Source organism: Eubalaena glacialis, chromosome 2 (assembly GCF_028564815.1).
Source record: "Eubalaena glacialis isolate mEubGla1 chromosome 2, mEubGla1.1.hap2.+ XY, whole genome shotgun sequence".
NCBI classification, from domain to species: domain Eukaryota; kingdom Metazoa; phylum Chordata; class Mammalia; order Artiodactyla; family Balaenidae; genus Eubalaena; species Eubalaena glacialis.
In genome coordinates, this window is record NC_083717.1 from 147,306,195 (window position 1) to 147,318,585 (window position 12,391).

The following is a 12,391-nucleotide window of genomic DNA, read 5'->3' on the forward strand; positions in this document are numbered from 1 at the left end:
AAGGGAACCCTCTTGCACTGTTGGTGGGAATGTAAATTGATACAGCCACTATGGAGAACAGTATGGAGGTGCCTTAAAAAACTAAAAATAGAACTACCATATGACCCAGCAATCCCACTACTGGGCATCATATACCCTGATAAAGCCATAATTCAAAAAGAGACATGTACCACAATGTTCATTGCAGCACTATTTACAGCAGCCAGGACATGGAAGCAACCTAAGTGTCCATTGACAGATGAATAGATACAGAAGATTGACACATATATACAATGGAATATTACTCAGCCATAAAAAAAACGAAATTGGGTTATTTGTAGTGAGGTGGATGGACCTAATCTGTCATACAGAGTGAAGTAAGTCAGGAAGAGAAAAACAAATACTGTATGCTAACACATATATATGGAATCTTAAAAAAATGGTTCTGATGAAAATAGGGGCAAGACAGGAATAAAGATGAAGATGTAGAGAATGGACTTGAGGACACAGGGAGGGGGAAGGGTAAGCTGGGACGAAGTGAGAGAGTAGCATTGACATATATACACTACCAAATGTGAAATAGATAGCTAGAGGGAAGCAGCTACATAACACAGGGAAATCAGCTCTGTACTTTGTGACCACATAGAGGGGTGGGATAGGGAGGGTGGGAGGGAGGGGATATGGGGATATATGTATACATATAGCTGAGTCACTTTTTTATATAGCAGAAACTGTATAACAATTGTAAAGCAACATTAGAATACTCCTTAACATTGTAAAGCAATTATACTCCAATAAAGATTACAAAAAAATTTTTTTAATAAATAAATAAAATAAATTAAAAAAGAAAGGAGAAAATAATTCTTTTCACTGTGAATATTAAGGAAGCTTCCAATCTATAAAGAGATATTTAGGCAAGGGTCTCCCAAAATAAATGTGCACAGAATTTTAAAGGTATTTTTTCCAATATTAAGCAGAAAAAGATATAACCACTTTATACCTAGATTGCTATCTTTACTGACAATTTTCTTTGAATTTTATTTTATTTATTTACTGACATTTTTATCTTGCAAATGCCATAGATATTTTTTCTAGGAGAAAAATATTTTCCATTACTTCCATAATTAATTTAGATATGGTGAGTCCCTCTCCTGGGAATAATGGTTTTTTTTTCAGTGAGAAATAAACAAAACTGGCTATATCTGCAAAGGACCACCAACTGAGAAGATACTGGGAGGTTTCTGAGATTTGAGATCAGGGCAGATTTTAATCATTTGCTTTGCTACTTTGGGAACTTGTTAGTGAATTTCTCCAAAGAAGATATAGAGATTGCCAACTCATCATTGACATCAGTATATATAATTACATTTAAAACGCTTTATTTAGCCAAGGCTAAAATCCTAATCATCACCACCCAGAGAAAAGCATAACAGACTAAATTACAGACTAATCAATCTTGAATTACTGAGGTTGCTCTGAAGTTGATCACACTGGGAGGGGAGACCAGAGTGTCCCAAGAAGGTTACTTGGTATCACGACCTAGGCAGGGTTGGTGCAAGGAAGACCCAGCCATCAAATCTGGCTAAAAGCCAACCTGGCAGTGCTGAGAGTATTAGCGTACAAGATCAGTAATTATAGATCAAGATGTTGTGGAGAAGGATGGGGAAAATACTATTAAGTAAGGCATTTGGTATTAATCAAGGCTAAAACATAGAGCATCTTTGAATCAGAAGACAGTGGAGAGTTCCCTAATTAGACCTCTCATTGAATCAGGAGGCTCCTCTCCCAGATTCCCAAAAGGTGGCTATCTAATCTGAAGACCACAAAACCAATAGAGCACAAGGAATAAGCAACAAATTCTCCTCATGTCCCTTGACCTTTTTTAAAAATGTATTTTGTAGATTGACTGAACAAACATCCAGTATCCTGAGTGTGGCTGGAGAGAATCACCCCCACTGCACAGATTGGTGCCCCATCAAAACATCTGTCTCTAACCCTTGCTGGGCCCTCAATACTACATGACCAGCCTTCTTATAGCCTCTTCCCTCTCTCTCTGCTACTCTCCTTGAAACCTATCTTCAACCTCATTGCTCTTCTAACACCCTCACGTTACTCGCAGCAGATGAACTCAGCTTCCACTGTATACCATCCAATGGGGTGCATCCCAGATTCCTGAGCCCCAACAATCAAGTTTACACAATTGTATCTGGTTTCGCCACCCCATCAGCATGGAGGAAGCATTTGCCTTTACAAGCCTGGCTTTTTCACCTCTGCTCTGATTTCCATTCCCTCCCATCTCCTCAGGAGCCTTCCTTTAGACATCAGCACCTTGCTTTTGTGTCTTTAACGTGTCTTTTCTGCTGGTGTTTCCGTCAGCATTAAATATGTGCTTTGACCTTCTCATATTTAAAAAAAAACACATTTGACCTACATTCCACTCTACTTAGCATCATCTCTTTCCTTTTATATCAAGCCTCCTGAAAGCTTTATTTATGCCTGTTTTCACTTCCTCAAGTCTCATTTACTCTTCAATCCCCTGTGATCTGGACCCAGTCATTCCCTCCCACCCCCAGCCACTACCACCAAAGCTGCTCTGGCAAAGCAGTTTACTGAGACTCTTCTTGTTGAATCCAATAGTCTTGTTGTTTGTAGCTCTTTTCTTATTTGACCTCCCTGCAGCATTTGTCGTTGTTAAATAATACCTCCTTTTAGAAACTCCATCCTCCCGGGCCTTGAATGATTCAACTTCCTCCTGATTTCTTTCCTATCTTTATTGTGCTTATTAAATATATGGGTCCTGATTCAAAGCAACTGTGAAAAAAATTACAACATTCATGAGACAACTGAAAATCTGAACACTACTTTTTTTTTTTTATACAAAATACACATAATATGTATTCATATATATGTAGGAAAAATTCCAAAGGCTATGTATCAAAATATGGACAATCATTATCTCTAGGTACATCACATTATTGACATTCTATATATTCTTTAGGCTGATGTATTTTCTATAATAAACGTATTTCATTCATATTGCATTTGAAATAAGAAAATGTTAAAAATCATCTTTTTTTCTGAGGGAGATTGGGGAGGGCTCTAAGAATAAAAAATAAAAATCAGTCAAAATGTCCTTACAAATCTTCCAAATCCTAAGCCACAAAATATCGATATTCCACATACTCAAGTTTTAATAAATCTTGCAAACAACCTTTATGCCCTCAAACATAAAAGTCCCCATTTTAGACAAAGGCAAGCTCTAGGCTTTTCATTCAGGCCAATCCCCACCAAGTCATTTCTGATGGAGCTTCTGATTCACGGGGCTGCCATACGGAGAAGATTTCCTATAGGTTGACACCAACTCTAGCACAGTCATATGCTTTTCACGTACTCATTCACAACATCAGCTGAATACCTATGGTGAGCAAAGCATTACACAGGGTGTGTCACAAGTTATAGATTAATTAACACCACACATGACTGCCTCAAGTAGCGTACAACCTCGTGGGGAAACGGCACGGACAAGAGGCAGAACAAGGGGAATTAACAGAGAGGAGAGCGTATGGAGAGAGCTGATAATATTTCACACTGGTATACAAATATTTTCAAACAAATCAGCAAGTACTTGGAAATGAATAGGTAAAAAATGAAGTGCTCTTTTTCACTTTTCATTCATGTTTGTACTCTGAAAGTAGTTATCTCTACAACTCATTTGCCACTAAATCATATGCCAGGTTCTCCTATATTAGTATGTAACTTTTCATATAGGAATATTTAGTCTTTATTTGAGGGCAGACATTTTTGTGCCCCCCACTTTCCCAATGTATCACACACAGAACAGACACTATAAATATTTCCAAAATGAACAAACTGAGCCAGCTCCTAGAGCTTCCCACAGTAGCTTGCCACACTGTATCAGATGAAAGGTATCACCCAGATATGGCACACAGAAGCACGGCCCAGGTTCTGCCTAGTAGAATATTTTTCCCTTTTAATTCCACAGTCATGAAAAGCTAGGCACGGCAGAAACAGAGAAAAGCTCAAAGAAGAAAAATTAAGTATTTATAAGCAAAATCACTTCATATTAAGAAAGTCTGAGTTTTATTTAGCATTTTATCTGAGGCGCTAAGAGTAAAGGAAGAAAATGAAGATCAATCCCACATTCAATTTTAAGGAGTCTTGCAAAAATGAAAGCACCCAAACTGTAACAATCTTGCAAGTATGAAATGCCTTATGTTTACAATACACAAAAAATACTATAGGGACTTCCTATCAAAAGGAGATAGTCTGAGTATCTGCAAAGTCTTTCCAATCTGAAGATTCCAACACACGTTGTTCTGATGTTTTTCCCAATTCCAACGTAGAACTCTGGACAAAACAAACAATACAAAAAGCTTTTCTAGGCCAAGGACCCTCTGAGGGAGTGTGATATCGGCCCTGAGAAACAAGTCAACTGGCCTAGTGTTGGGACCAACATAAAATGCTACCTAAAAAGCTGAAAGCCTCAGCATTTACATCTCAGACTAGATCAAAGAGATGATTCTCTTTAAACTACAATTTCATGATTATATAGAAAATCACTGTTCTTCAGACAATAAATTCATACTATACTACTAAGTATTTTAAGGTGATTTTTACCTCTTTGTAAAGAAAGGGTCAAAATAATAATTAGGATTTTTTTTAATGAAAAACAAGGTTCACTCAAAGTTAATAAAACGAATCAGTGACCCAACTATATGTACCCTTAAAATAATTAATTCTACCCAGGCTGCCAAGATAAACAAATGAATAAAAAAATTAGAAGTTTATACACAAGAAGATATTTTTAAACTATAGACATCAAAAAAAGAAAAAGAGCTTTAGACATGTAGTATTTCCCTAGAAGAGCATTTCCCTAGAAGAGCATTTACTACAGTTATTACATAGTAAGCAAAGTAAGAATTGCAGGAAAAACAACCTAAAAATTGGTATTAAATTTGTTTAATATCTTTAATAATTCTATTATTTGTAAATCCTTCCATAAAAAGGGCATTACAGTTCTTCAGTTTATTGCAAACATATCTTTAAAAAAAAGTCAGCCCTACTGTTGAAGCTATAATACAAATTTTTAAATTATTGGCACTATACTAAAAAGCACAATGGAGAACATCTTATTTAAATAAAATGAGGATGATACTTCACTGGGGAATATAGCCAACAGATTTTTTTCTCTCTCCATATCTACATCCAATGGTGGTGTTTTATAGGCAAATTTTAAGCAAATGCAAGTTTTTAAAAAGTAATGAAAGCCAGTTTTGCTCAGGAATACTATTATACACAGATCATATAGATTGTTTTATAGCAGATACTAGTCTGCCAAATTTCAGATGGCAAAATGCTAAGCAGTGAGTTTGGTACTGTCCAGCTAGTTGTTTCTTGTCATCCTGGAGAATCTGTCAATGGGTAATGTTGAGACCATCTTGTCACCACCATTTCTCTTCTCAGAGGTGACTCCACTATGATAGAACATTCATATCCTTAAGATGCAAGGCCTAGCAAAAAACCTCCCACAAATCCACTGGATATCACAATGTTCTGTTTAACAAATTCTGTTGCTTCTTCTATTATATTGTTGATTTCAGGTGCTGCCTTATTTGCTCGTTTCTTAATCTGTCTTTTTGCTTTGTTTACATCTTTTTCAACTCTCTTCCAGTCGATCGGCACATAGCCACTGTGACTGGCAATCTGAAGGAGAAGAAAGCCACCACCTACTGCAGTTGCTGCAAGTTTTCCAACTTTCTGGAACAAAAATCCCGCACACCAGCCACTCACTCTACCCATTACAATCTGGGTGGCTACTGAGTATTTTTCTACCATAGGTCCGGAACTGTGCCCAAACACTCGATTCCACCAGTGGTGTCTTCTTGCATACTCAGTTAAATCCAACACTGCGTAACAGTCATCATCACTTTCATATTCTTGGGGAGGGGCGTTCCAGGTCGCCATGATCTACTTTTTTTTTTAAATAATGCAAGCTGCTCAAAACCAAGATAATAACTTTTAATATGAGAGTACAAGATTTTTAGTTATAGAACAAAGATGGGGGTAAGGGGCCTGAGACAACACCTAGCCCAACTTCCTTCCATCAGACCCATTTTATAGATTAGGAAATGGAGGCACCAGGAAGTTAACTGAATTACCCAAGAACATATAAATAGTATTTACCTCTTACCTTTTATGAACACTTACTCTTTATGTGATTATATTACGGAATTATTAACTTATTAAAGTATGAAAATGGTATTGTGGCTATAGTAAAAAATCTTATTTATTGGAGATAAATACTGAAATATTTGTGGATGAAATGATATGATGGCTAATATATGCTTCAAAATAAGATAGAAATGAGGTGAATGAATGAATAGGTGTAGATGAAACAAGATTGACCATGAGTTGCTAATTATTGAAGTTGAGTGATATGTGTCTAGGATTTCATCTTACTCCTCCATCTTCTTTTATATGTGTTCGAAATTTTCAATCATTAAACAATTTTTTAAATAAAAAACTCTATAGTGGATTTTGTTTTTGACTATGATAGGCTAAATGGTACCTGTGGTAAACAAGCATAAAACTAGAAAAATATATGAAACAATCATTTCAAATGTTGGACAAGAGGCAGTGCAGGATTGTGATCCCTGATGGAAGGGAAACAAATGATGTAAGTAGCACAGTCACCCTTCTTTTCTGACCGGAGATAATTTTCCTTACCATGATGCAAGGATGGGGAACCCAAACAGAGCTGGTAGTCTCACTGAGCTGAGGAAACATAGTTTAAAGTTCAAAGGTGTTGAGATGAATGGAATTTTCTCAGAAAGGAGGGAGCTTCACAAAGATACTCTAGAAATCTGCATGAAGTTCCCCTCATAACTTCTACTGAATTCTTAGCTGACCTTGCACAGTCCAAGACTCCTGAAGGCCAAGCAGGAAACCATCACAGGGGTCCTGCAGCTTACACAGGGCTGGGATACATGGAATGCTAACCAGTCGAGAGGAGAGACCCCTGGTACTCAGTTGATAGCCAAGAAAGGCCACACCTTAGTACAATGGATATTCTAGCTCTAAAATAAAGACTAGATCTGCCCTAACCAAGTTAAAAACAAAATTCAAAAGTACTGTGTCAATTCACAAGTAAATTAACTGCCATCAGAACAAAATTCAACACCATCTAAAAGAAGACAATAAAATCTAGGCACTTAACAATATACTATACACAATCCAGCATAAAATTTAAAATTATCAGGTAGAAAAAGATCTCTCTGTACTTTTCATTCAATTTTTCTGTAAGCTGTTCTAAAAAAACACTTGATATTGGGACACCATCAATATCAAGTGATATAGCATATGTGTAATTGGGTTTATAGGATAGAGTGAGAAAGAACTCTATCCTATTAACTATCAACTCTATCCTAATAGCTCTATTATTTGGAGGAATAATGCCCGATATTTTTCTTCAAATTTGATGGAAAATATCAGCACACAGCTCTAAGAAGTACAACAAACAACAAGAAAGATAATCACAAAGAAAATAACATCAAGACTCATTGTAATTACATTGTTGAAAACTAATGATAAGAGAAAATATTTAAAACAGCCCAAGACGCATTACATACAGGGATCTATGACAAGAATTATGACTGACTTGTCATCAAAACCAATGCAAATCAGGAGACAATGGAATGACATTTTAAAAAATTACTAGAGGGGGAGGAAAAGGGGACCCATCAACATTTATTAACCTGTAATTGCATATCCAGCAAATATCTCCTTTAAAAAATGAAGGTGAAATAAAGACATTTTCTTACCAGGAAACCTGCACTGCAAGAAGTGTTGAAGGAAGTTTAGGATGAAGGAAAATGACATCAGGAAGGAAACTTGGATTTATACAAAGGAATAAAGAGTACATGAAATGGTAATATATAAAATAGAAAAATCTATTTTTGAGTCTGAAAACATAATACATATCTGAAAAATCCAAATGTAGATATTTTAGGCTGTCAGTATATCAGTGGCCACAGTGGCTTTCCAATTTTGTGCTTTAAAAAAATTACAGCATTGGCCTTCTGCCAAGTGAGATTACAGTGAGAAGATTGTGGTCTATGAGGAAGCAGGTTCTCACTAGACACTGAATTGACCATCACTTTGATCTTGCACGTCCAGCCTGCAGAACTGTAAGAAATAAATTTCTGTTGTTTATAATCAAAAAAAAAATTTACAGCTTTCATTAGATTGTGTATGAAAAAAACTGGTCATGAAATATTAATACATGGCATTTAACTAGTGCAATCTCTGTTATACCATGCTTCTCTTTTTCTGATTCCTTGGGATAACTTATTAGAATATTAAAAAAGAAGCAGAAGTATAATAGGTTTATGTTAGCATTTAAATAATATTTTGATAATAATTTCTTCTCTTTTTATAATCTCCTATTGATTTACCTACTATATCCTTCTTCCCCACTCCCACCCCCAGCCAACCTACTGAGTTCAATTTTCCTCATATGTACTTTCAAACTGATAATTAAAAACAGGGTATAAAAACAGTGTCAAAAGAAAATCTAGAAGGTGCTCGTTTCAGCAGCACATATACTAAAACTGGAATGATACAGAGAAGATTAACATGGCCCCTGCCCAAGGATGACATGAAAATTCACGAGGCATTCCATATTTTTCAAAGAAGACATACAGATGGCCAAAAAGCACATGAAAAGATGCTCAACATCACTAATTATTAGAGAAATGCAAACCAAAACTACAATGAGGTATCACCTCACACCAGTCAGAATGGCCATCATCAAAAAATCTACAAACAATATATGCTGGAGAGGGTGTGGAGAAAACGGAACCCTCTTGTGCTGTTGGTTGGAATGTAAATTGATACAGCCACTATGGAGAACAGTATTGAGGTTCCTTAAAAAACTAAAAATAGAACTACCATATGACCCAGCAATCCCACTACTGGGCATATACCCAGAGAAAACCATAATTCAAAAAGATACATGCACCCCAATGTTCAGTGCAGCACTATTTACAATGGCCAGGACGTGGAAGCAACGTAAATGTCTATCAACAGAGGAATGGGTAAAGAAGATGTGGTACATATATACAATGGAATATTACTCAGCCATAAAAAAGAACAAAATAATGTCATTTGCAGCAACATGGATGGACCTAGAGTTGTCATACTGAGTGAAGTAAGTCAGACACAGAAAGACAAATATCATGTGATATCGCTTATATGTGGTATCTCAAAAAAGGTACAATTGAACTTATTTACAAAACAGAAGTAGAGTCACAGATGTAGAAAACTAACTTATGGTTACCAGGAGATGGGTGGGGTAGGGATAAATTGGGAGATTGGGACTGACATATACACACTATTGTATATAAAATAATAAGAACCTGCTGTATAGCAAAGGGAACTCTACTCAATACTCTGTGATGGCCTATATGGGAAAAGAATGTAAAAAAAAAAAAGAGTGGTTATATGTATATGTATAGCTGACTCACTTTGCTGTATACCTGAAACTAACACGACATTGTAAATCAACTATACTCCAATAAAATTTTTTTTAAAAAAGGTAATTAAGGTAAAATAAGATCATATAGATGGGCCTAATTCAATAAGACTGGTGTCCTTGAAAGAAAAAATTAGGACATAGAGACACACAGAGAAAAAAGTCATGTGAGGACACTGGGAGAAGAGTGTTATCTACAGGCCAAGGAGAGGGGCCTCAGAAGAAATCAGCCCTGCTGACACCTTGATCTTGGACTTGTAGTCTCCAGGATTGTGAGAAAACAAATTTCTCTTAAGCCATCCAGTTTGTGTACTTTGTCATGGCAGCCCTAGGAAACTAATACATCCTCTAAGAAAGAAACTAATACACCCTCTAAGAAAGAAACTAATACAAGATAGTACATCAAAAAAAAAAAATCTAGAAGGAAGAATAATATGTATTTCTACCTAAGTTCTTTCTGCAATTTGGGTTACAGGCATATATATTTTTTATTGATGTAATTATGCTATAACTTTGTATCCCACTTTTTTACTTGATACTATACTGTAATTAGTTTCCATTTTTTGTATATCTGTGTAATAGTCCATGCTTTAGCTTTTATTCTTTTATTTGTTTTTTTAAGTACTTTATTTCAGTTTGGACATTTTGGTTGAAGAGTGGGTAGTTTTAATGGATAACTCTGTGTTCATGTGTTTTTGGTTTTATTTATTTTTGTGTGAATTGTCTGTTTCTGATATCAGACTGGTACTTGCAATAACTCTTTGCAACTGAACAATCATTCACATCACAGAGGTTTATTTTTTCAACTTTCTTGCTTTTCTTGCAACTCATCCCCCAAAAGTATAATCTCATCCATCCCACAGGGTCCAGTTCAGATCTTAACCTCTTTACTGAACTTTATCTGAACTTCTTCTCGGATCCTCTGTAGTACAGGATCTATAGTGATATTCAATAAATACGTGTTGACTTAAAATGAAATTGAATCTGGGGCTAGTCATTTATAACTCAATAAAAATTAGTTTAATAACATTATTTTATTGGAAGTTGTGAAGGTTTGAGAAAACTGTAATAATTTAACCATTAACTTTATTTTCCTTTTTGTGTATGCAAAGGAGTATTATATGTAAAAAAAATCTAAGCCCAATTCTAAATGATTTAAAATTTTAAATTAAATGAAAGCAGTGTAATATAATTTAATTGACATGATTTTTTCATAGTAGTACAAAAATAAGCATATATTTTGTAATCTATAGCATCTTGAATTCAATAAATACACACTTGAGGTCAGATGTGGTGGCAAGGAGAGTATATATTCTGGCTACCTGGGAGGTTAGAGAGGAAGACCCAGGGAAAAGGAGAGGAGCACAGAAATAAGAAATTGGAAGATGTCAAAAGCAAATGTCAAAATGTCGTGTCAGGACAGTTCTGTATATTCCACAGAGTTAACACCAAATTACATACTCCCTTGCATGATTCCCTCATACTCCTTGTGTGCTAGTTCTGTCTTCCCAACCAGATCATACATTTTGCAAAGGGAAAGGTGGTGTAATCTTCTCCCGTAGAGCTGGCAAAGCACTTGAGCTGCAAATCTCGGCTTGGTGTTTAGTGATTGCGCGTTGTTTCATCTAAGCATACACCCATCAGAAAGATATTTCTGTTTTGGACTCTAACCTGAAAATCAAATTATCCTTTTATTTTTCCAGTCTTATGAGTTAATATGAATCAGAATCTTATTAGTATATAAAAGATGCTATTCTTTACTTAAGACCACTCTGCTAACTAGACATCCCATGGACTGCACTCTCATGCTTATTTATGAATATGTGAATATCACAAAAAGAAACCAACACAACTTTGCTAATGACCAGATATAAGCTGATGCTAACAAAGAGGAATGGAAACCTTTAAGTTTACCCCTTAATTCTCTTATGGTATATATAATGAAAAAACCTTAGTCTTCCATCTGCCTATGTAGGGAAAAACCCAGTTCTTCCTACTGTGTGTTTCTTTCCTATGTGTCTCCCTTACTAGGTCCCACAGAACACTTCACTCTGGTCACCAACTGTGTGGAGGTTTTTCCCCACAGCAAGCACTTCTCCACGATACCAGCTGGGTGTTCTACAATCTAACTCAGTTCTGACACTGCCTACCTGGACTTAGCATCAGATCCCTCAGGTTAAGGGCTCAGTCCCACAAGATTGCCCCTCCTACCACACTTCAGATGCCAATCACTAGTAGGTCCCCAGGTTACCCACAACTTCTGTCTGAGTTTGCCTACAAATCAGAGGTTCCAGTGACCCCCTCCTCAGGTTTGATTAATTTGCTAGAGCTCACAGAACTCAGGGAAACACTTACTTACATTCACCAATTTCTTAAAAGATATAATAAAGGACAGATGAACAGCCAGAGAAAGAGATACATAAGGCAAGGTCTGGGAGGGTCCCAAGCACAGGAGTTTCTGTCCCCATGGAGTTGGGGTGCATCACCCTCCCTTATAGATGTGTTCACCAACCTGGAAGCTCTCCAAACCCCATACTTTGGGGATTGTGTGGAGACTGTATTACATAGGCATGATAGATCATTAACTCTATTTTCAGCCCTTCTTTCTTCTCAAGATATTGGAGGGTGGGGCTGAAAATTCCAGGCTTCTAATCATGGCTTGGTCTTTCTGATGGCAAGCCCTCATCCAGGAGCCATTTAGGAGCCCACTCAGAGTCACATCATTAGAACAAAAGATGCTCCTAGTGGTCTTATCACTTAGGAACTTACAAGGGTTTTAGGAGCCCTGGTCCAGGAACCAGGGCAGAGACCAATATATATATTTTCTATTATTTCACAGTATACTATACAGATTTATTT

General features: G+C 36.3%; 1 protein-coding gene and 1 non-coding gene across 2 annotated transcripts; one reads left to right on the forward strand and one right to left on the reverse strand.

The window, feature by feature from the left end:
- Positions 1–5,319: 5,319 nt before the first annotated feature.
- LOC133085474 (FUN14 domain-containing protein 1-like) lies at positions 5,320–5,964 on the reverse strand. Its single transcript, XM_061182552.1, has one exon. It carries the CDS (start codon positions 5,962–5,964, stop codon positions 5,497–5,499), a length of 468 nt encoding a protein of 155 aa, XP_061038535.1. The 3' UTR covers positions 5,320–5,496.
- A 2,615-nt stretch (positions 5,965–8,579) lies between these two features.
- Positions 8,580–8,686, forward strand: LOC133085834 (U6 spliceosomal RNA). Its single transcript, XR_009699627.1, has one exon. It is a non-coding gene; the product is annotated as a U6 spliceosomal RNA (small nuclear RNA).
- Positions 8,687–12,391: the final 3,705 nt, after the last annotated feature.